Source organism: Xyrauchen texanus, chromosome 45, assembly GCF_025860055.1.
Source record: "Xyrauchen texanus isolate HMW12.3.18 chromosome 45, RBS_HiC_50CHRs, whole genome shotgun sequence".
Classification (NCBI taxonomy): Eukaryota; Metazoa; Chordata; class Actinopteri; order Cypriniformes; family Catostomidae; genus Xyrauchen; species Xyrauchen texanus.
In genome coordinates, this window is record NC_068320.1 from 20,243,838 (window position 1) to 20,268,463 (window position 24,626).

General features: G+C 37.8%; 1 protein-coding gene across 1 annotated transcript in view; it reads right to left on the bottom strand.

Moving 5' to 3' along the window:
* LOC127637303 (filamin-C-like) overlaps positions 1 to 24,626 on the bottom strand; it is a 62,390-nt gene that overhangs the window by 15,517 nt on the left and 22,247 nt on the right. Inside the window, 31 exon segments of the mRNA XM_052118293.1 lie at positions 399 to 491; positions 660 to 907; positions 1,156 to 1,179; positions 1,436 to 1,625; positions 2,993 to 3,149; positions 3,790 to 3,913; positions 4,039 to 4,108; positions 4,110 to 4,207; positions 4,505 to 4,665; positions 5,194 to 5,356; positions 5,944 to 6,117; positions 7,384 to 7,981; positions 8,739 to 9,001; positions 9,518 to 9,635; positions 9,737 to 9,906; positions 9,986 to 10,076; positions 10,167 to 10,327; positions 10,559 to 10,682; positions 10,906 to 11,049; positions 11,477 to 11,590; positions 11,677 to 11,870; positions 12,062 to 12,198; positions 12,593 to 12,719; positions 12,835 to 12,972; positions 15,760 to 15,960; positions 16,778 to 16,940; positions 17,162 to 17,239; positions 17,381 to 17,499; positions 17,745 to 17,895; positions 19,232 to 19,329; positions 23,476 to 23,724. Coding sequence (XP_051974253.1) covers positions 399 to 491; positions 660 to 907; positions 1,156 to 1,179; positions 1,436 to 1,625; positions 2,993 to 3,149; positions 3,790 to 3,913; positions 4,039 to 4,108; positions 4,110 to 4,207; positions 4,505 to 4,665; positions 5,194 to 5,356; positions 5,944 to 6,117; positions 7,384 to 7,981; positions 8,739 to 9,001; positions 9,518 to 9,635; positions 9,737 to 9,906; positions 9,986 to 10,076; positions 10,167 to 10,327; positions 10,559 to 10,682; positions 10,906 to 11,049; positions 11,477 to 11,590; positions 11,677 to 11,870; positions 12,062 to 12,198; positions 12,593 to 12,719; positions 12,835 to 12,972; positions 15,760 to 15,960; positions 16,778 to 16,940; positions 17,162 to 17,239; positions 17,381 to 17,499; positions 17,745 to 17,895; positions 19,232 to 19,329; positions 23,476 to 23,724 — 4,940 coding nt within the window.

Sequence of the window (24,626 nt, forward strand, 5' to 3'; positions counted from 1 at the left end):
ATTTAAAAATCATTTACTCACCCTCATGATGTGTATGACTTTTTTCTTTCTGCTGAACACAAATTAAGATTTTTAGAAGAATATCTCAGCTCTGTTTCTCCTTAGAATGCAAGTGAATGGTGACCAGCCCTTTGAAGCTCCAAAAATCACATAGAAAGTCATACACATCTGGTATGGCATGAGGGTGAGTAAATGATGAGAGAATAAACATTTTGGGATGAACTATCCCTTTAACTCGATGAATGCATAATCAGCCAATTCAAAAACTTGTGAAAAGATGTCAGCCGCAAAGCACATGAAGATTAAGGAGAGATGGATGAAATGAAAATGTGTAATTATAAAGGCAAAGAAGCAGAGAGGGTTTAGGGTGTTATCTAATGGCCAAGGGTAGTGTGTACCCAGTGAGGGGTGTAGCCCTGGTAGGGGGCGTAGGGCTGCTGTAACTGCAGTTTATCACATGGTTCCTCAATTATTGGGATGGTATCAGATGCCTGGAGAAGGGAGGTGGTCACATGGTTAGGGTTTCACACCACACACATTTACATGCAGCTAATTCAATTCGACACACTAAACTAGAATTGAATTGCTTTGTTAAATCTCAGAAATCATGAATTATGATAAACTTACAAAAACAAAAAAAAGCAACAGAAAGCACTCACCACCACATGGAAAGGACTGTTAGGAATATGCTCTCCTCCAAAGCGGATAGTGATGACATATTTCCCAGGTTCTGGTGCATTATAGTAGATATCAAAAGTTCCATCTGAGTTCTCCACAACATCTACGTCCAGCTCCGCCCCGTCTGGTGTCGACACTTTGCAAGTGACCTTCCCCTTCCCTGCGGCCTTTGCATCAACAGTAATAACTGTCTCCTCCCCGATCTGAATGGTGGGTCCAAGCCCAGAGCCTATTCATGGTACAATTACAAAGAAATTATGATAAAGCCAACATAAGTATCTATTTCTATCATTTATTATATCTGTTTTACTATACCAAACAGAAAAGGTGCATAATTATAGGGTGAATTCAGTTAAATTGGAACACTTTTTGCTATTCATCCCAGTGGCAAAACAATTCCCAATTTACCTGAGTTCGTCCTACATTAAAGACTTGCAATGTTCAATTTTAGGAAACTGATGCTTTCAAATAACTCACCCAATCCGTGTCCCCCAATAGACACTACAAATCAAAGAAAAGAGTAGTTATAATTCGTGATCATAAAAGGTGTGCTTAAGATGCTCCGTTTTAAGAATAAATTAATTGTATTAATGGTTGCCAAGCAGGGTATCAACTTGGTGCATTATTATAGAATTACAAAGACTATAGAATTAAATTGCTGTGTGGTCACAGATACCAAGTGCATTGACTAGCAGCTTGAACCACTGCTCATCCAAGTCATATTTCAGAGTTAAAACTATACAATTGATGTACTGACCTGTCACATGGCATTTGCTGGCATCTCCAGATGGTAGAGCATGGATTCGATAGGGGGAGTATGGGATCTCATCACCACCATATTTGATTGTAATAGTATAGCGTCCTGTCATGTCTGGGACGTAGGACACGGTGTATGTCCCGTCTCTGTTATCCCGAATGTTGGCTTTCTTAGGCTTCCCCTCTGGGTCCTGCAACAGAAATAAGTTGTTAAAACTTGTCTATTTTTTAAGAGTTTGAAGGTATGTGTATTTCTAAACCTCAGTATTTTTATGGTTAGACTGCACATGAAGGTTCTATGTCTTCAATATTCACTTGTGTTTAAGAATAGATCAAAGTCTTTACTATTTGCTGAAATAACTGTTTCCAAAATTACTCACACCACACACACATACACAATAAAATAAAAAAACATTTATGTCCATATTGAACAGCAAACATCTCTAAATGTTAGTCATGTAGTGGAAAACCACATCCAATGACAAGTCAGTCCACAGAGACCAGTAGAGGGCATCATTAAGGGTACAAAGTCCCTTCAATGGGCACAAAATGACCAAGTTTAGCTGGCCACGAAAAACTTTCACTCTCACATCCAAAAAATGCCACTTTCGTGTAAGTTGAAGATGTTTTTGGATGCTTTTGAATGTGTGCAGTTAAAGAACACACATTTTGATTTGAGTGAAGTTTCCACCATTCCTTTAAAACGTGGAAAGAAGTGTGATTGTGTAAAGCAAGGATCTGTCACCACCCTCAAGAAAATACAATTCCCAAGTCGAAGGGACATCATCTGACCCTTCAGTGTCACATCTGATTAAGAAAGGGTGAGGAATAATGTAGGCATGAACCAAGAAGGCCCAGGAAGTGACATTAAAAGAAGGAAAGGCGTAACTAAAAAAAAAATGGAGGGTGAAAGAAAGAATCAGACAGAATCTATAGCTTAGACAGACAAACAGATAGGAAAGAAACAGACAGACAGACAGACAGACAGACAGACAGACAGATAGATAGATAGATAGATAGATAGATAGATAGATAGATAGATAGATAGATAGATAGATATCCAAATAAGAACCAAGATAATTAATTAAGAAATAATTAAAAGATAATTAAGTCATTCCAGAACAAGGAACTAGAGCAAAACTAGGCAATACTAATGGGAGAAAGGTATATGGAAGCAGGGGAACTGGGGTAGGGTGTACACTAGCAAGGGGACAGGCCATGAGCACTTAGGGGCCCAAGGCTGATGGGAGGGAGAGAGGATAGGGGGACGCCAGACATGGTAAGTTATAACAACAAGAGGAGGCCGAAAACAAAGGGCCGCCTTACACATCCTTTCCTAAGAATATGGAAGGGGATGGTGCCCTTTACAATGTGGTTCTCCCACACCCTCCTACCCCAGTCCTCCACATACACAGAGGCCTCACGCTTGCACCCATCCGGACCCTACAGCAACAGCAGGGAAGGGTCAAAGCGGGGGGACATTGGGCATTAAAGCATATGTGAACATCAAGGGTAACATGTCAAAGAAGAGGACTGATCAGGTGAAGATGTCACTCACCAGTATCTGTACAGTAAGAAGCCCCTCCCCTGCGTCACGGGCATCAATGGTAAATTCCACAGGCAGGCTGGCGGGCACTCCAGATGCATTCAGACCGGGACCACTGGCACGAACTTTGCTGGCATCATGAGCAGGCAAAACCTTGATTTTAAATGGACTGATGCAAAGAGGGAAACAGATGTAGTGATCATGATTGCACATCAAGTTAAATAAATGTTCAGGTTTACATTGAAGAAAAACCCTATCAAGAGCATCTGCGACATGCTGCCGATTACAAAAGATAATAATTTCAACTTGTCACTCAGTTTGTAAAACCAAATAAAATATGTGTTTACAGTAACTGAATTACAATGGAAGTCAATGGGGCAATACTTTCCAGAGGGTTTAAAAGCAGAATATTTTGGATAAAGTGCTCATTTTAATTATTCCATACAAAAAAAGGTTTGTTTTGTGAGCTGTACGTTTGTCTAAATCATCATTTTAGCAGTGGGGCTATTGTTCTAGATGGATGGTTATGCTAAAGATACAGGATTTGATGGCTTTAAATGGTTTTGAAACACTGGACATATTGTAACTTTGCTCAGACAAGGTTATAAAGTGATTCTTTATCATCTTTACATATTTAATGTTTAAGTCTTGTGGTAATACTCTTACAATTGTGTGTATTTTAATGTACATCCCAGTGCAATGACTTGCCCCATAGACTTCTATAATAAATATGTATATTGCTACAGTAAGTACAGATTTGCATGTCTTGTTACTAAAGAAGTGCTCTTCTAATTTCGAATGCCTCTCACCTGCGAGGCACCTCTTGGTCTGCATACTTCACACACACAGTGTAAGGTCCATCTTTAGCGGGTGTGTAGATCACAGTGTGTGTACCATCACCATTGTCTGTGATATTCAGCGGCTCTACCATTCCTAATTATACAGAATAATAAGACGGTTGATCTTTTTGCATTCTTGTCAAACAGTCCAGACAACTGTAAAATAATTTGTCTTGGTGCAAGTGTCTAATTGCGTATGTGTGTGTTTTTGGCTTTCACCTGTGGGTCCGTACAGTAGAACCTCCAGTTGGGCGAGGCCAGCCTTGCTGCAGTCCACAGTGAAGGTTTGCAGGGACGTGGGCTCTGACTCCACTGCCCAGGCCTGGACCAGAGCACTTCACCTTGCTGGGGTCGACTAGCTCCCTTACAGGCACCCTGAATGGACTTCCTAAATATCCACCAAATTTAACAGTGTTATTGAACAGTTTTTCCATCATAAATTGCTTAGAAATCCCTCTTAAATGTAAAGGTATGACTCTAATACCTAAGGACTCTGAGGTATGAAATATTTGAGCATGACTGACCAAACCAAACTGACACTCAAAAATATGTCATAGTGACATTTTGGCTTACAAATGTCTCATTTTCACAAACTGCTGAAATCTAGGTTAATATGTAACACGATTATTGAGTTCACTCACATTCAACCGTGGAATTAATTAGGCAAGAGGAAATTACATCATACCTGGAATTGGCTGGCCTCCAAAAGTGATGTTGACGTCATATTCTCCAGGAGTGAATGGGATATACTCCACACTACAGCTGCCATCTTTGTTATCTTTACAAGACATCTTGGCTTCTGATGGACCCTCGATTGCCAAACCAAGTCCACCTGTACCAGCACCCCTAAAAAGAAAAATACAAGCAAAGGAGGGTATTTAAAAAGAGGCTAGAATAGAAAAGGGGTAAAACAAACACTGTTAACAATGTGTTAAGAAGAATTTTACCAATTTACAATAATGTTCTATTTGTATACATTATTAAATGCCTTAGGTATCATAACTAACGATAAACTATATTTGTATAGCATTTATTAATCTTGATTAGGGTTAATTTGTTGGTTCATAATGCATTTAATAAAAAATGTAATATGTTGAAATTAACATTAACCAAGATTAATAAATGTTCTTAAAGTATTGTTCATGGATAGTTCGTGCTAACTAATGTAGTTATCTAATGTCAACAAATACAGCCTTAATGTAAAATGCAACCAGAAAAATAAACTGAAATCATGATATGTTCTCAAAAAACATAATTTATCAAAATATTTAGTTTTAGATGTGTTTTACTGGAAAACAAGACCACTTTTTTTTAGATTTATATAGGTTGTTTTTTAGTATTATTATTTACTTTAAAATAAAAATGTGTTTGTACCTTGTCTCCACTGTAAAGCGGTTCGGTTTATTGACAAGACCTTCTTCCAGACCCGGGCCATAGGCACGTACATGGCTGGGATCGCAACCTTCAGTTACCACCACCCTGAACGGGCTCTTGGGGACAGGAACATCATCATATAACACCTCTATCAGATGCACACCTACACAAAAATAAAACAATAACAACATTTAATCTAAATATATGAAACCTTTTATGACAGATGAGAGGAATCTAGGGGTTAGTCATCTTGTGTGTGGCCATATGGAGCAGGATTGTGTTTTTTTTTCTCTCAATCAATAATTGTGATAGAATATTATCAAGGCATCATGGGAAAACAGACATCAGCAGCCTCCCCTCAAAACACAATGAACAAAGAATAAATATCCATCATACAAAATTGACCTCCACACAGAACATTCAATAAAGCAACCGTGCTCAGAATATCGGTCAGCTCTGAGTGTATGTGTCTGTATATGTGTGTGTTTATATTCTGATAAAGGAAGGGGAGGTTCTATTCAGAAAAAACCTAACTTGTCCTGTTAAATTAATGAAAATGGTGGGAACACACAGGCCAGCTTTCCTCAGTATGAGGAGAGACAATTACAGAGTTTATGCAAAGCAAATTAAACCAAAGACTAAAATCAGTTTAGTATTTCACACAATAAAAAATGCTGACAAACAATAACTTCTATTTGGTGTTTTTTTTTTTATAGGAAATGGACCCTTAAAACCATTATTTTTTCTTACCATCCTCATATGCTGTGTACTCCACTCTGTAAGTGCCATCTCCTTTGTCTGTGATGTACGCATCTGTGTTGGCACCAGAGGAGTTAACGATACGAGCTTTGATGTGGCTTCCCCCCATCTTGTTGTAAACCCGGGTGTCAACGACAAAGTGAGTAGTGACCTCTCGGAGTACACCTGTAAATATATAACATTGTGTGAATCACATCTCTAAGCAAAGACAGAACAAAATGTATTTACTTTTTACACCTCTGAAACAACTTTTTTTGGGGGGGAGGAGATAAATAAGTAATATACACATACACATACTCACACACACATATATACAGTATATATATATAATATTCATTATATTATTAAATATTACTAATAAATACAAATATATTTGTGTACATATATTTTGGTACAAAAATTGACCAATAAAATCAAAGCCTAGCATGTTTCAACATCTACCAATCCAATCAAATTCTGATAATATAAAATCAAAACCCAATCATTTCATGCTAAATATTCTGTTTAAATCAATATTGAAGTTAAAAGTGTTGCAAATGCTGTTTCATGTTGATCTTAAATTCTAACCTGCCAAGGCACCATAATAACGCCAACAGTGAAACTGGGAAAAATGACTTCAAAGCGTTGTCATTGTTAAGTCAAAAGTAGATTATCACATTTTTATAATTAATTTTCTCTAAATCTGTTTTAGTTGAGACATGGGACAGATCATAGGGAGTATTTACACTTTGACACATAATGCATTTTTTCTGATCGGATTTCTATCCTATTTGAGATGCACATTCCATTTACACTTGGCCAAATCCATGTGTCTCTGCCAAACAGAGATAAATCTGATCTTCAATTACAGCACTATAAAAACGGACTAAAAATACTGAAAATACTGAGTTCACTTACATGATTATGATAATGCTGGGCAGTGATTTTAAAAGACTTATTATTTGATTCCAACTGACTTTTCCCTATGCACGGGTATCTGAGTTTGAGCGCATTGTGTATTTTTCCACTCAGGCCTTGCCATAGTTCAAGCAGGTCCATGTTTAGTTGCAGTTTCTTTATCAATCTGCATCAAATAAATGAAGTCTCTCCTACAACATGCATCTGTTTCTTACTTTGTTATTATTTATTGCACGATGCGAGCACTATGCAAATACTCTGTATCAGCTGTTATGTTTCACATTTTCCCTAAGCTGACTTGAACAGCTTGACAGAGTTTTGTCTAGAATGCATCTCAAAACCATCTCCAGAGGAAGGTGGGCATTTACACTTTGTCTTTGCATGATCGGATAACAATTTGATCAGCAGAAATGCATGAAGTGACCAAGTGTAAATACCTCAATAGTATAAGAGACCCCATTTTGGTCATAACTAAATTTTGGAAAGAATTAGCAGTTTTGCACTTGCAGGGCAGTAAAGTCGAGTTTTTCCTACCTTTGGGCTCTACTCCTGGACCGTAGACCTTGATTCCACTGGTGTCGAGAGCCGGATCTACTTGTACCCGTGCAGGGAACTTGGGCACTGCTTGTCCTCCATATTTAATTGTGATGGTGTACATACCATGGAAAGGAGGGATGTATGTGATGGAATATGTTCCATCACTATTTTTCTGGACATGCACCTCTGCCTGTGCTCCTGAATCTGAAATAATCTCAATGGTCAGCTCTGCTTCCCCTGCTTTGGAGCAGTCCACCGTGAATGATGCCGCCTCATCGACTTTTCCCCTTTCCAGCCCCGGTCCACTAGCTGTGACCTTGCTGGGATCGAAAACGGACTGTACTATGGCTTTGAAAGGGGAACCAGGGATGTGGGCATCAGCGAACAGGATGTTGATGGAGTACTCTCCAGGCTCGGTGGGCAGATAGGACACAGAGCAAGAGCCGTCTCCATTATCCTGGCACTCAATTTTGGCTTCACACGGACCCTCAACAGTCAGTCCAAGACCCCCCGTACCTGCACCTTTGGTGTCTATGGCAAATGGAGCGGGTTTACCAACAATGCCTCCCTGAAGACCAGGGCCATAGGCTCGCACCTTGAAAAGAAAATAGGACCAGTAAGCAGCTAATCTACTGTGGCAGACCAGCCTCTTGTTCATCGGAAAAGGAGGAAGCAGGAACCGTATTGACACTCAACAAGACTTTAATTACAATTAAAACACTGATCTGGAACATAACAACATGAAGACACACACACACACACACACACACACACACACACACACAACTGAAAAGAGCCACCCACCCCCAAATCTCTGTGATATTCTGGTCCCTAGATATGGTTTGGACCCCTCATGCAATGTAAGCATTTTTTTTTTTTTTCTGCCTTTTTGGTATATACAACTTGTACTTAAAGGAAATGCTCAAGGATCATGAAATATTGATTTTACAAAGTTAGGTTCTCCTTAAGTAGAGCATTCTGACTCTAGTTAGTGGCTTATAAACTTCTGAAGGTCTCCAAAACTGATTTGCGAGGTACAAATTGCACTGCATCGTCCAGTTTCTCAAGTAACTCCCCAAAAACATCCCATGTTTCTCCTCATAAAGAGATTTGTATCTGTCTCACCAAGCTCTTAATAAATATATAGCCTTAAGAAAGATCCATGAATGACTCGAAGTGCCAAAACACAATCAAGCACAGTGTCTCTCGACCAATGGTTCACAAAAATAGACTCACTGATGACATCATCTAGGTAAAAATATTTTTTCAATCAAAAGGATTAAAAGTAATCATGATACTTATGCTTCAATGGATAAACAAATGAATCACACTCTCCTTTTTGTGATCCGTACCTTAGAGGGATCAGGAGGCATCACCCCTTCCACCGTGAACGGACTTCCTGGCACAGGGTTTCCGTCATAGCTGATGTCCACTTTGTAGGGCCCTTCCTCTGGGGGAATGTACTTAACAGTGTGAATCTCATTAGATGTGCCAGATTCCACCTTGAATGGGATTGGTCGGCGAGAGGGTGAGGTAATCTTGACGTCCAACTTTCCTTGGCCTCCAGCACCACGTGTATTAATGGTGAACTCCTGATCTTTCCCTACATCCACTTCTACACAAAATAATTGAATAATAAATACATCAACATATCACATTCAGTGACTTGTACAATATAAAATGTTGCAGCAAAAATTTTGAGTTGTAAATGTTTAACAAGAAACTTAAACTTATGTTCAGAATAGCATCCTACCATACTCATACCATATTACTTTACTCCATTTCCAGAGCGATGAAAGAACTAGAAATTATATCAATCGAACATTTTAACATCTCTTGACACATTATTTGTCGCTTCTGAGTGAGTAAAGAAATTTTTTCCACCCCCCCCCAAAAAAAAGATAATTATTACAAGATAATTGAGGTTGGAACTCATGATAGTTAACATGCAACCTAATATGGTTACGTGACAACATCGTAGTATAATACTGTAGTGACATTTAAATTAATGCATAATTGTTTCTATTTGTACTGCATACAAAAATAGTGTATACTGTGCAATATTGCAGTAGGTCGTATGCTAATGTTCCATTCCTTAAAGCTCTCTTTTAGTGGTTTCCAGTGGACTTACTGTTGTTGAGTCCTTGAACTTTGACCTTGTTGAGATCCAAAGGAGGAGCAACAGTGATGGTAAAAGGGCTTTTGGGGATGGGGTCACCACCATGGCACACAGAGACACTCAAGTTACCCTGAAGGGCAAAGAAGAATGGGAAGTTATACTGCTTTGTACTGCTTTATACTTATTAAAAGGACACTATATTTGCTACTCTCCGGTGTTGGGGAATCTCACCTGCTGTACTGCAGTGTAGCGCACAGTAAAAGAATAGTCGTGGTTATCAATAATCTCAAAGTCACTAACAGCTTCTCCTTTCCCAGCTGCAGTGAAGTGAACCTCAGGGGTGGCCTTGCCTGCTCCTTTAGTGTAGATTGTGAAGTGTGTTGGCTTGCCGACTTCCACACCTGTGACACAGATGACAAGTAGGTGAGTTTACCATAACCTAGTGTTTTCATAATTGCAGACATTGTTAATAAAACGGACCTGTCTTGTTGAGACCGGGGCCTTCTGCTTTCACTTTATTAGCATCATGGGATGGGTCGACTTTGATACGGAAGGGACTGATGGGAATTTCCTGTTAATTCATAGACATTTTTATTTACAGATCACATACAGTATACATTCATATACTTGAGTGAGAAACATGATACTGGCCGAGACAGACCTGATCAGCAAACAGCACCATGATGGTGTAGCGTCCGGATCCGGGGGGCGTGTACTTCACTGTGAATGTGTCGTTGTCATTTTTAATTATATCAAAATCGATATCTGCTTCGGCAGGTCCCACCACACCAGGAGCGCACTTAATCCCAATGCTGACATCTCCTAAAAAGAGTCAGAAGTGGCAGCAGCCAGATGTGAGAACAACAAGAAAATGAGTAATGAATGTATATTCTATCCTAAATTCATTCAATGTATTTTATAATAATGCTATCAAGGCATAGAGAGAGCATTTTGTTTTTTAATTCAACATACAAGACTTGAAATACCTGAATTGGCACAAAGAGATTTGAAAAATTATGATTAATTAACAATAGTAACCAATGTTGCTCAGACCTTGCCCAGCCTCGCTGCAGTCCACCGTAAAATATGTGGGTTCATTGGCCTTTAAGCCAGTTTTCTCCACCCCTGGTCCATGTACCTTCACATTCTCTGGGTGACTGCCTTCTCCAATGGTCACCTGAGAAATGTAGAAAGTTCATAGTTACAGAACTAGGAATAGGTGGCTCTTGATTCAATATGGAATCTATGATCTAACATTTTCTTGTAAAGGGAGAATGTGAAAATCTAATACTGGAAAAATTTTGTCATAAACTTTAAATGAAAGGCCTGTTGTTTTAGTTTATAGAATTTCTTTAGCAACAGCAACTTTAAAAATATAATTGGTAGGCTGAAACTCTCACCCTGAACGGACTGTTGGGAACATTGACCTCCCCCCAGGTGATGATGATAGTGTGTTTCATGGGCTTGTTTGGTATATACACACAGAAATATGTGCTGTCACCATTGTCTGTGATCTGGATGTTGATGGGGAAACCTTCAGCGTCCTGACATAAAAACATAAGGATTAAGAATAACAAAAACTTTGTAAATGACCCTGCAAAACACTTACTTTAAAGTGAATAAATGGAGATATAACAGTGGCATAAGAAATGAGGCATCTTACGCTTGAACCAACAACCTTCTGAGCATACTTACCATTATTTGTGTTCATTATATCATAAAAAATTTAATAATTCTGTTTCTGATTTCACTTAGTGATTCTGGTTCCTTAATGATTGATTCATTTGACACTTTTCTTTTAGTAGGAAGCAAAATTAAATCTTAACATTCTATTTTTGGTAACATTTTTATCAAAGTACAATTTATTACAACAAGACAGTGGTGTGAATGTGTGGTGTGAATCTTCAAGTTAGCTTCATAACTAACCTAACCCTAACGCTAATTTCGGGCTAGAACTAGAAATAAATGTACCTGAGCATAAATCTGTAGATGCCCTCTACCGGCTCCACAGGCGTCAATTGTAAACTCTGCAGGTTTATTTACGATGCATCCAGTTGGCTCCAACCCAGGGCCGTGACACTTAATCTGAATAAAAACATAGTTTTTGTTTATTATTGTAAATTAATATGAAATCATTATGTTAACTGTCAGTAAATTGTGATTGGGCTGACCTTCTCAGGAAAGACATCATTGGCTGCAGGGAGGATGTGGGCCATAAATGGGCTGTCTTTAATATCTTCATCATCACAGATGACATGGACCGCATAGTCACCTGGCTCAGTGGGCCAGTACAGAACATCACACGACCCATCTCCTTTGTCATCACACTCTATCTTGGCCTGTGAGGGGCCCTCAATGGAAAAACCTGTAAACACAGAAGCAACAATCAAAGATATTCCTGTAAATGAATTGTTTTTTCTTTTTATTTCACAAACACTGAGAGAAGCTCACACAAGCATCTCTTTAGCACATTAACACACCATAAACTATAGATTCTTTAATATAACATCAGCTGAGGAGACTCAATAACTTTCAATGTATAAAGAAGATTCTCACCCAAAGTGCCAACCTCCGTGCCAATGGCCTCAACCACAAAGTCAGCAGATTTTCCCACCATACCCGTCTCCAAGCCCGGACCCCATGCCCTAACCTTCTGAGGCCCTGCATCTTCACTCACGAACACCTCAAACGGGCTGCAGACAAGAGGTTTACAAATGAGGGCACACCATAGACATCTTTTGATTTTATTATAGGCTAACCCCAACGCACAGTTTTTATGCATTTAAAGAATAAAAAAAAACTTGATTTAATATTTTTATTAATCTTTCTTTTTCCAAATGAGTATGCTCCAAAATGCCTCCAAAGAGAGGTTTTGTTACATTTAGCTAACTTCTGTGGACAAATTATTGTTTATTCCATTCTCATTGCACAATGAAGCAGATACATAGTATGTCTCAAGTAAAATACCTATATGGTGACACATTCTGTTAATCTGATCAACACATTTTGCTATAATTGCTTTGATAATGCATTGCAGTAACTGGCCTGTACCTCCATAAATAGGCAGGAGAGTGTAAATACCATTACCTGCGGGGGATGGCGTGGCCACCCCAAGTAATGGTGATGATGTATTTTCCAGGGAAAATGGGGTAGTAATCACACTCATACACGCCATCTCCCAGCTCTTGCACCTTGACGGGCTCCTCACCATCTCCTGAACACACACATTTTTATAAATATTAACTCCAGACTAACTTTGAAATAATATGTTGATTAAACTAATGTATATAATGCCTTTTAGCATCTGTTGCTTATATAAAAACACGTACTTGGCCCTTTGACCTGGACGCGTAATTCTCCGCTGCCCGCTCCCTTTGTGTACACCTTAAAGTCGGCCACTTCCTTCACGCGCACACCCTTGGGTTGCAAGCCACGCCCGATGGCCCGACAAGCATTTGGGTTACTTGCTACAAAGAAAGAAAAAAATATATTCTTTATCTCACAGAAGACAGAAAGGCAAATACAGACACAAATGAATCATAGATGCAGACAAATTTGTCAGAGTTAGTTCAGAATAACATGGTAATGCATTTAGGAGAGTTATGCAAGGACAACCATATAGACACAGTCAAAGGTATTGGACATTGAAAACAAAGAACGAATGTTTAATTCAAAGATCTATGATAATGACACAAAGCAATTAGCAATCACATGAAGACCACTGCCAGCACATCCATCAACCCTATTATGAAAACAACAGGCAAGTGGATCAGTGTTTTAAAGAGCTTATAAAAAGACTTCAAATAAAACGTTTCTGCAATTAGATACAAGAACCAGCTGTGAAGTGTACTAACAGAATCAAATAAAACAATTATTATTATTATTATTATTATTATTATAAATGTGCAGCTTACTGGCTGGGTATCATGGTGCTTAACAGCAAGTTTACTAATGAGCTCTTTTTAGGGAAATACAATCTCTGTTAAACCATCTGGGAAAACCCATAAGAAAAGGTCTCTCTTTTTGATCAAAGAAAATCTGTTCACAGTCTTTGTTCTTCTGAATGCTAGATTAAAACATTTGTCAAAGTTAGAAATTTGGAAAAATAGGTCATATCATTAGCAATTGGTTGTTAATTAAATAATTTAAAAGGTTACGGAGGCAGAGTTAGATCATTGTAGGTTTTTGTTAAGGAACATCATGTAAAACATTAAATGTTAAAAAGGTAATCAAAGCATTCACATTCTCCTGAGTTAGTATTTATAGAGCAACATGGCCAGGATTTAATTTAAACAGCTGCACAGATGACTGATGATGATGATGATGATGCTGATGATGATGACAATGGATGAGGATGATAATATTATACACCTAGACGTTCACTTAATCAGTATTTTTTTGTTGTTTATCAAGTAAAAAAAAAATCTAAACATCTTTAAAATAAAATAAAAATACTTGAGAAGAAACAAGTTCCAAGGGAACTTAGTTTCAATGGAATATTTCTTGAATTAAGTTTATTTTTGTCACCCCATTGTTTTGTCTTATTTTAAGGATAAACCTGCCTACATTTTATAACATATTTTAAGGAAAAACCTGATTATATTTTGTTACATTTAGGCTTAAAACAACAATTTAAAAAAAAAATGTTTTACATACGTCTCACAAAATTTGTTAGAACTGTCCTTAAAACAAGACAAAAACATTTTGCCACTGGGATAAGAAAAATATACTTAATTCTCAAAAAAAAAACTCTTAATATCTCATGCAAATTTTCCTCAGGTAAATATATCAGAGTTAGATTTAAACAATATTTAATTATTTTTAACTGTAATACAACAAAATACTGATTAAGGAAATAATAATTTTTTTTTGCAGGGTGTATCTCAGCTTTTTGTTGATTTTTACTGCCATAGAGGGCAAAGCATCAGCGCATGCCAACGAGCCAGAAGTGACGTGTCCGTTAGGATACATCCAGAGTGAGGGAAGTGGGGAGGAGACAGGAGGGAGGGGACCAAGCTCGAGCAGGCATCAGCCACACCCCCCACGTGGCCCGTACTAACTTGGTCGCCTGGGTTTGGGTGGTGTTGGGGGAGGCACTTTCTTGGCCTTTTCTGAAGGCGGTGTGCATATAGACTGAGGGATTATGTGAACCGGAGAGCTGATCTGCCGGCCACTCGGAGGAGCTATAATGACACACACAGGCGAAAGGAGAGAGGAAACACAATAAAGCGTTTCGTCATCATCCCCTGAGCACACAGAGCCCAAACTGAACAAACTTGTTTCATTCGGTACCACAGAGAAAGTCTCTCTGGGTGTTGTCCAGTATTAGCATGCTGTCAATAAAACAACTGGAGTCATTAGAAGAGAGAAATAAATCAACAAAATTAAAAAGCTCTTCAGGAGCATAATTAGAAAGACATTTTAGAAATAATAAAAACAAAAAATTCCCACTCAAACCATGCACTAACCAGGTGTGATGGGTCAAAAGATGTAAGATAAAAGTTTTTATTCTAATCAGCCAAAACTGCATCAAGTGACGAATAACAGGACATTTTAATGGTCACTCAATATTTGTGTGATGTTGTGCTGGGTCGTCCTGCTCACAATTACATCTCATTGGTCCAAAATTCTATTCCTCATAACTGTATATTAAACATCAGAAATGTTCTAATTGGTTGTGGTTGTGTTGCATTTTGCAGCATGAATAGATAAATTATTTTGTCACTAGAAGCTTCCGTCACACCTGGTTAGGACATGGTGTCACTCCACATAAATGTCAGCCTTTAATGCAGCAAAAAAACAAACAAAAAAACAGTGCCTTCGTTCTTGCCTACGTTTCAGGCAGGAATGCACCTGTTGCTTTCTTGGTGCATTAATGGCTTCAGTGTTAAGTAATGTGATTTTGGTTGTTTTTTTTTTGTAAATTCTGTCTAAACGGCATCCAACAATAACACGGCAAAATTACTTTAGGCGACCTTTGGCTTATCAGGAGCCTCTCAATAACATCTTTCGTTCAAGTACACTTTTACATTGTAAAACTTGGAATTAGATACATTACTTTTTGTCTAGTGAGTATGCATGTAGTGTCACAAACTCCAGTACAGATTGGGCCCTTAAAGTCAAGGCCTTTAAATCAGCTAAATGAAAACATGAATGAATTGATGAGAGGTAATGCTATTGATTATCCTAATTAATTTATTACAGTGTAAAACATAGTCTCTCAGACTGCAGGAAATGATGAAATGCAGTCTCACCCTCTGAAATGTGGACAGTGAATGGGCTTCTTGGTATTTGCTGGCCAGCGAATGTCACATAAATAGTGTGAGGGCCCTCCAGAATGGGGCTGTAGGTGCAGCGAAAAACGCTGTCACCCTTATTTTCCAGAATTATCTCCACTGTGTCTCGACGGCCCTGAGAGTCCACAATAATCACACTGACATCACCTGCTCTGGCACCTGAGGGGTAAGAACATGGAGCATCTGTTACTGTTGGAAAAGACTAGGCTAACAAGTAAATTGACTAACCACTTACAAAAGTAAGATAATATATAAGATGATCTAATAAGATTTAATAAATCAAAAATCTCTCATCAGTTACTCAGTCTCATGCCATCCAAGATGTGTATGACTTTTTTTTTCTTCTGCAGAACACAAATCAAATCATTTTAGAATATCTCAGCTCTGTTGGTCCAAGTGAATGTGACCAGACATTTGAAGCTCCAAATGTCACATAAAGGCCATATCAAAATAATCCATATGACTCCAGTTGTTAAATCTATATCTTCAGAAGTGATATGATAAGTATTTAGTAACAGATTTAAGTCCTTTTTTACTATCAATCTCTACTTTGCCTTTCTTTCATATTCTGAAATGTAAAGTGGATATTTATGGTAATAAAGGACATACATTTTGACCTGTTTCTCACCCACACCTGTTATATCACTACTGAAGATATGGATTTAACCACTGGAGTCTTATGGATTACTTTTGTGTGGCCTTTATGTGATTTTGGAGCTTCAAAGTTCTGGCCACCAATCACTTGCATTGTACAGACCAACGGAGTTAAGATATTCTTCTAAAAAATCTTTGTTTGAGTTCTACAGAAGGAAGAAAGTCATACACATCTGGGATGACTGATGAGAATAACTGATGAGAGATTCTTTGATTTTTGGGTGAACTATCCCTTTAAATGCTAAGATTTATTTTTGTATTTTGTTTTTTTTTTTCTGCAAAATGTCTATATTTATTTTTATCTGATGCATTCTGATAATACCTGCTGTGTAGATGTCAAAGTAGGTGGGTTTGTTGGCCACATTGCCCACTGGCTCCAGACCTGGCCCACGGGCCTGCACCTTGTTTGGGTCTCCCAGAGCTTTAGACACATTTACCAGGAAAGGGCTACGATCGATGTCCTGTCCAGCAAACAACACCTTCACCTAGAAGTAGATAGAAATATACCTCTCTGTAAGAGCCACAGCATTTTATCCATCTCATTCAAAGCTCTTTTTGTTAAATCATACAAAGCTCTACAGTCTGCCTTCAAGACCCAAGTGTACCATTTAGAAAATTATAAATCTTGAAGAAGTTACAGCAAAAAGACAAGAAAACCCACTGTGCATTGCTTAATAAATAAATCAATAAAATGGTTTATTAGTACCTTATGCAGACCCTCTACTTTTGGGACATAGACCACAGAGTAGCTCCTGTTCCTGTCATTATTGGGAATTACTCTGGCCTGCAAAAAAGACACATTAGTAAGTAATCTAGCTCATTTCCTATGTTCTTTGTATATCATAAATATCAGAATATTGTATTTGACATTGTTTTAACAACGAAAGAAAAGAAGCAGATAAATTAGAGGACGATTGATGCTGACCTCTTCAGTGTGACCCTCTGGATCCTCTATGTACACCAACACCTCTCCAAGCCCTGCCTCCACAGTCTCCACCACAAACTCTGCTGGCCTTAATACCACATTACCTCTTGGCTCAATACCTACAGAGAGAAAAAAGTAAGGAAGGGGTAGATATAAAGGCAGAAGTCAAAGGAAGTACAGGTAAAGGCAGATGTTGAGTGGAGGATGAAGCAGAGATCAAGGTAGATGTAATGTGTGTAGAGGCAGAAGTAGAGGAAAAGGTAGATGCAAGGTTGGTTGAGAAAATTTAAGAGTTATCATATCATGTAATCAGTCATTCACATCAGTCATTGTGTTAACGGTTGTCGTAATATATCAGTCTTACCCGGTCCATAGGCCTTGGCTCTCTTGGGGTGCAGGGTTTTAGAGCGCAGTGGTGCACCAGGTTTGAGCTTGGCTTTGGGGAATTGAGACAGGTAGGTCATCACTGAATGTTCATCTACATTGGGATCAACAATTTCCTCTGGAGCAATCACCTGTATGAAACAGGGCAACATGAGAACTCAGATCCTTTAAAATGTCAGGGTCAAGGGTTACATTGTGGCTAATCTATGGGGCAGGGTAATGTAGTCTATTTCCATGCACAATCTAAAACATCTGCTCTGCACATGAGAACGTTTCATCAAGAGTGGCACATTTCAGATTCCTGGATGCCATTAGAGCAGTGTTTCTTAATCCTGCTCCTGAGGGCAACCAGCACTGCACTTTTTAGATAGCTCCAATGGATTCAATTCATCAGCTCATTAGTAGAATTCTCCATTACCTAAATTGGATATATCAGATAAGTTAGACAACTAAAATGTGTACATCATATTCAAACACATCTATAAGCGACAATAGTCTATGGAAGAAAAAAAAACAATGTGGTATGCTGAATTATTTTAAAAGCTGTGGAACATATTGTCTGTCTGACTATCTCTCCTCTCCCTTGAGTTCTGTCTTTCATGTCCTACTGGTTAAGTGTCCTGCTATATTTAACGCTAGGCTGGAAGGTTAAGAGGTATCTGGAAATAGCTCTATATGGTATTTAACACAGCTAAAGGAAGAGGTGGAGAGTGGAAAGAGAGAAAGAGATTCACAAGGAGAGGAAGAGGAATATGCAGCTTGTCATTAAAACTCATAACTTAAACCTCTACATCTCTTACTGGAGTGATAGTCTGCATGCTAAAAGCATTAAATGAGCTATCGGTTTCTCTCAATAGACATGGACACTCTATATGTCCCAATCGTCCAAACACAAATGTATGTTCTAGTGTCTTCATTGCACAAAAAGTGACCCCAAACAGTATTTATGCCACACTATTTTTTATACATTATTAATTGTATAACAAAATATAACACCAAGTAGTCTACAAACAAGCTGGTCCCAAAACTTGTCCCAAAGCTGTTTTTAGTAGATGATATGAGAGGTTTGGGTGATAAACAGATTGATATTTAAGTCCTTTTTTAGTATAAATCTCCACCTTTGACCAACCCCAACCAGTAGGTGGTTATATGCAATAAGAATGCAAATTACTAAAAAAAGAGATTCATATTTCTGGCCACATTCACTTGCATAGACCTACAGAACTGACATATTCTTCTAAAAATCTTTGTTTGTGTTTTGCAGAGGAAAGAAATTCATGCACATCTGGCATGACAAGAGGGTGAATAAATGATGAGAGAATTTACATTTTTTGGTGAACTATCCCTTTAAAGTCAACTCAGGTCTAAAACACTGCCAGTCTTACTATATTAAAAGAAAAAAGGAAATCAGTCTCAAATCATGCAAAATGGCATGGGCACTAATAAATACGGGTGAATGCTTCTTACCTGAGGCACACCAAGCCAATCATCAGCCTGTTGCATGGCCTCTCTTGCGTTCTCCACTGGCTGACTTGGGTCCCATGTCTCCCAGTCCGGACACAGGCCTTAGACAGAAAGATAGAAGACGACGACATAGAGCTTGAATAAAAACTAAAAGATTGACACAAACAGAAACATTGCACTTTGACTCCACAATGTTTAAATCATCAGAACAAATAACATTCTCATTTCCTTAAAACCTAAGACTGATGATCCTGTTCCAGTTATATAACTCGTAGCACTGAGGGCTAACCACAGAAATGTTGTGGGTTTGATTTCCAGGGAACACAAATTCTACAAAAAGTCTACCTTGAATGCACTGTAAGTTGCTTTGAATAAAAGTATTTGTCCAATGCATAAATGTAAATGGTGAACATAAAATTGAGTAAACTGAGGACATCTTGGCCATTATCTTGGCCTGTAGGGCCAGCATTCCACACCGATGATCTATTCAACCATGTTCATTAGTTCAACTTGACCTTAAAGGATCTCAAATAAGCATTTTAATAAGTGTTGTAAGGCTCCCTGAAGCAAACACACACTAGTGCTGCCTGGAGTTGTGTAAAAACAAATGGTGTTAGGTTATTATATGTTGGATTACACTCGAAGAGCAAGAGGCATTTAGTTCAAATGGAACCAGAGACCCTTAAAACCACAAGACTTCTCAACGACTGCCAAGCATTAATATCAGATCCAGTTTTGTTTTTCAAGATCCACCAACACCAGACTGTGGCCCCAAACTTGGGTCAGTGATATGGTAATTATCTGTAATGGCCACCTCCTACTGCTAATACTGATAAACTTGGAGGTTTTTAAAGGACTTATAGCTGCCAAGAGTAGGCATTTATGGTATAGGATTTCAGGGAAAATGTATGGAATTTTAACTTCAGAAACCCTACTCTTGCAATCAAGAATGGTTCAATTTTCATAAAATTAGAAAAATGTAAACTGGATGGTGGATAATGGCCAATCACAATTCAGTATATAAATATTACAATATACTAATATTACAGTGACATCATGGCCAGCATTTAGATTTTCAATACATTTAGAAGTCAATAAGGGATTAAAAAATGCTTTTCTTAAAAAGTGATTATTTTTTTATTATTAAATGCTAAAGAGAAATATGAGGGATTTCAATACAAAGTATTTTTACTGAAAAAAATATTCATACTGAAATTGTTATTAAAGCTAACTTTTCTGGCATCAAACATCTGAAGTCAACTCTGATAAGAGATGCTAACTTTGAACACTTGAAATACAGATTCTCTTTTCCACACATGGAATATAATGAAGTGTGTGCTGGCAAGTAATGCAAATGTCTTTTCACTTAAGCATGTTTGCTGTCTTGGCCTCTGACACTTTCCATTAACTTACAGCAAAGACCAGTGGCTCATTGACTAGCAAGCAGAGCCTGGGCCAACACACACACACACCTGAAACATGCAGAGATATCACATGTCTCTCACATTCTGCTTTCAGCATCTCAGTAATAACTCCTCTTCAGGGTCACTTTATGTACTGTATAGACAGGGTTGGGGAGTAACATTTATACATATTAATGATGCGATCCAAAGTGCATTTGAACTTTCTTATGATGTGTTACATTCATACGAGCAGACAGAGAAGTATGTTTGAAGTAAGATTGGAGCAGAAGAAATAGAAATAAAACTTGTGTAAATAGTCAGCATTAAGCTAAGATAAAATGCTATTACAAAACATTTTACATACACATTGTACCAGGCACGATCATATTTTTTTATCAAGAAAATTCACTTTGGTTCATAATTTATTTTATTCTTGATTCGAATTTTTGTATTTTCCTGTAAAAATATCTAAAAATCCTTAAAACCGAGATCAGTTAGATTCATCTTGTTTTAGAAACAACATATAACCTAAGATATTTAGGTTCTTCAGAGAATGTATTTTTAACATGTGTATTTTGTCTTACTGTACTGGCAGAGATTTTATAGTCAAAACATTTGAAAAAATCTACCAGTGCTGAAGAAGTAATCCAAAGTATTTAGAATATGTTTCTGACCTTGAGTAATCTAATGGAATATGTTATAAATTACATTTTACACCATGTATTCTGTAATCTCTAGTGAAATACATTTCAAAAGTAACCCTCCCAACCCTGTGTATATGTATTGTACTGTGTAATTTGAAGAGAGTGGTTGTGATGTATGGCCTTAGATTTAAAAAATAAAACAATACAGAACCGTACAGAAATCCAAATCAAAGCCACCTCGGATACAAGGGGGTAAGGTGAGTCAAAGCTGGCATATTTTAGTACAGATTTATGAGCTGTTGCATCTTTAAACAGAATATGAAGGGGGCACAAAACAGCGTTAAATTGGCAATGTAAAGATACCCTTCAGACAGAAGCAAACTATAGATTTTATAGGATTTTACTCCTCATGTGACTATATAATGGGAAAGGGAGAGGTTTTCAATTGTATTTGTCAGTAAATATACTGTAAATAGTAATATATAAATTTGAATAAATAGAAAAGTAATGTTACTTATTATTCCGGTGTAATGATGTAAATTCAAAAAGTAATGTGTTACTTTAGTCATTATGTAGCAAAGTAATCTAATTATCTAGCATGCAATACACTACTTAGGAAGAAACATCTGCTAAAAACATAACCGCAAAAGTATTTCCCAAAATTAGTTCTGATGAAACACTGTAAATAAGAGTATAATTAGTATTTAGTATAATTCCAGTCCTCCACTTAAAAAGATATTTAGTGCTAATGGACCTAATGTGTGTCTGACTGTGTGAAATCAATCCCACTCAGGCCTGAGAGGGGTTTGGAAAGAGACTGAGTAAAAAGTACATTCATTAAATATTTCACAGCTGCATTACACCCACCAGCCAGTTTAAACTTTCACCTATTCAATTAACTAAGTACATTTAAAGACAATCAGATCACTGTGTGTGTTTGGCTAAACATGTTAACCTCTTAACAAACCCAAATTTCTTGTAAGGAAATACACTACATAGACTAATAACATAAATAAATAAAAAAATGTCACTATCATCAAACTTTATTGAGAGATAAATGAGGTTTGATGCTATTGATGTGTTGCCACTCGCCATATTTGATTTTTAGCTCTGTATGCATGAGTTCAGCAATGACTTGATTAGTGATTTGTTAAGATTTGAAGTGAATAACGTCTTTTATTACAAGGGTCTCTGGAATACTCGATTCTGATTGGTCAATGGTGGTATGGCTTTCTAGCAGTATGATATTTCTTCCCAGGAGTTGCATGTCATCTTTCCTACTTCTCATATCACGCTGCAGTCTCTACAAAACTCAACAAAACACATATCATGATTTCATATCCCGTTATTTATTTATGTGGCAAGTAGTCTTGTAATAAGCTGGACGAGCAGTCAGATGGTCATTTTCACAAAATAAACACCACCAGAACTCTGATGCAAACCGGAGATGGAATTCAGTCATTCAGCGATTTCTTTCATCTCATATAACAGAATTTCAACACAAATCAATATTTCAAGTCAACTGATTTATTTATTTATTTGGTTAGTAGCTCTGTTAATGTACCGTAAGCCAGTTGTTATCGGAAAATGAACCCCTTCAGACTGATACAAGACCCCTCAGCACCCTGTCTGGGTTTATTCTGCTATAAAAACTGGCTGATTGTACATTACTCCTAAAACATTTTGGTATTTTTATCATACAAAGAGATCGGATGGAAAATGACACACAAGTCGCATTAATGACTTTTATGATACTTTGGGTGCTTTTTTAAGTTTTAAAGTGAGACACTATAAATTGCTGTGATTTGGAAATCATATATTGTGAGATTGTTTAAAATATATCCTTGTTAGGGCCTGGGTAGATCAGCGAGTAAAGACACTGATTACCACCCTTGGAGTCGCGAGTTCGAATCTAGGGGGTGCTGATTGACTCCAGCCAGGTCTCCTAAGCAACCAAATTGGCACAGTTGCTAAGGAGGGCAGAGTCACATGGGGTAACCTCCTCGTAGTCGCTATAATGTGGTTCGCTCTTGGTGGGGCACGTGGTGAGTTGTGCATGGATGCTCCGCAGTAACGCACTCAATAAGCCACGTAATAACATGGGCGAACTGATGGCCTCAGACTCTGAGGCAACTGAGATTCGTCCTACCATCTTTTACTATCACTGTACCACGGTCCTTTTTTATAAAGGTCTACTCACCAGGGGCACAATTATCCACCAGGGCTCCCAGCGCTTTGCCATCTCTCCAGTCCCTGTGGAAGTTGTTGATGGGCAGCTGGGGGACCTTATTCTGGATCCAGCCTAGAAGACGCTGTTTGGGCGTCAGTTTTCTGGCATCTTCATCATCCTCATCCTCCCACATGGGCATGGAGATGGAGTAGTGCAGGATAAGGGTCCATATTAGCCCCAGGATCAGTTTTAGATTCCCATCTACTATAGCTTTACTATCTGCAATGAGAGAGAGAAGATTTTAATTCCACATGGAATCAATGTCCATATTGTTTTCAAGATAAGAAGAATAAGATTTAGTTTTAGAGTTTTTAGTGCTTTCTGAGAAGTTAACTCAGCCATTAAACGTTCTGAGGTTAGTTTTTATTAATCCTGTGTTAGTAATATGGATGTATAATCATTTAGGGTTCCCATTAAAGTTGAAATATAACACATTCTGTGACACTTTACATCTATCAACATTTGGGGTCAGGCTTAGATTTAGATGGCCAATACTATTAGTGTCAAATATTTCGCATTCACTTTCTAAAAGGAAGCCACTTTCACTCATAAAACTCCCCAAAAGCTGCTGAGCAAACTGATAAAAATATGTACCTTGAATTGGATAAAAGTGTCTTCCAAATGCATAAATGTAAAATACAAATGTGAACACAGGACACTCGAACATGAGATGAGGTTTCTCTTCTGCCAGAAATAATAAAAACACCTGTGTTTATTTTTCACATAGTCCTCCCTAGCATATCATTGATCCTCTTTTGTCTATCCAAAGTGATTTGTTGCACGCCGTTTGTTCCGACCGCCTGCTGTGTTGATAGCCTTCACAGTTTGAAATGTGCACAAATAAACAGCAAGGATGAACTCTCAAGGCTGTACATACTTCCCCTCCTCTCTCTCAAAGTTTACGTGTCACACATACACTTTTAAAGTGAATCTCACTAAGCAATGTCCAGGACATATTTTACAACAAAATAAAAGAACAAGAAAAAAACAATCCCTTGCATGTTTGTTTATTAAATATTATGGTTAATTTCCAGATGATTTCAGCTACCAATAAGAGTGTAGTACTCAGTTCCATTTAATACATTTAATTCCTTACACAGAATTGCACCGATTTTCCCTCA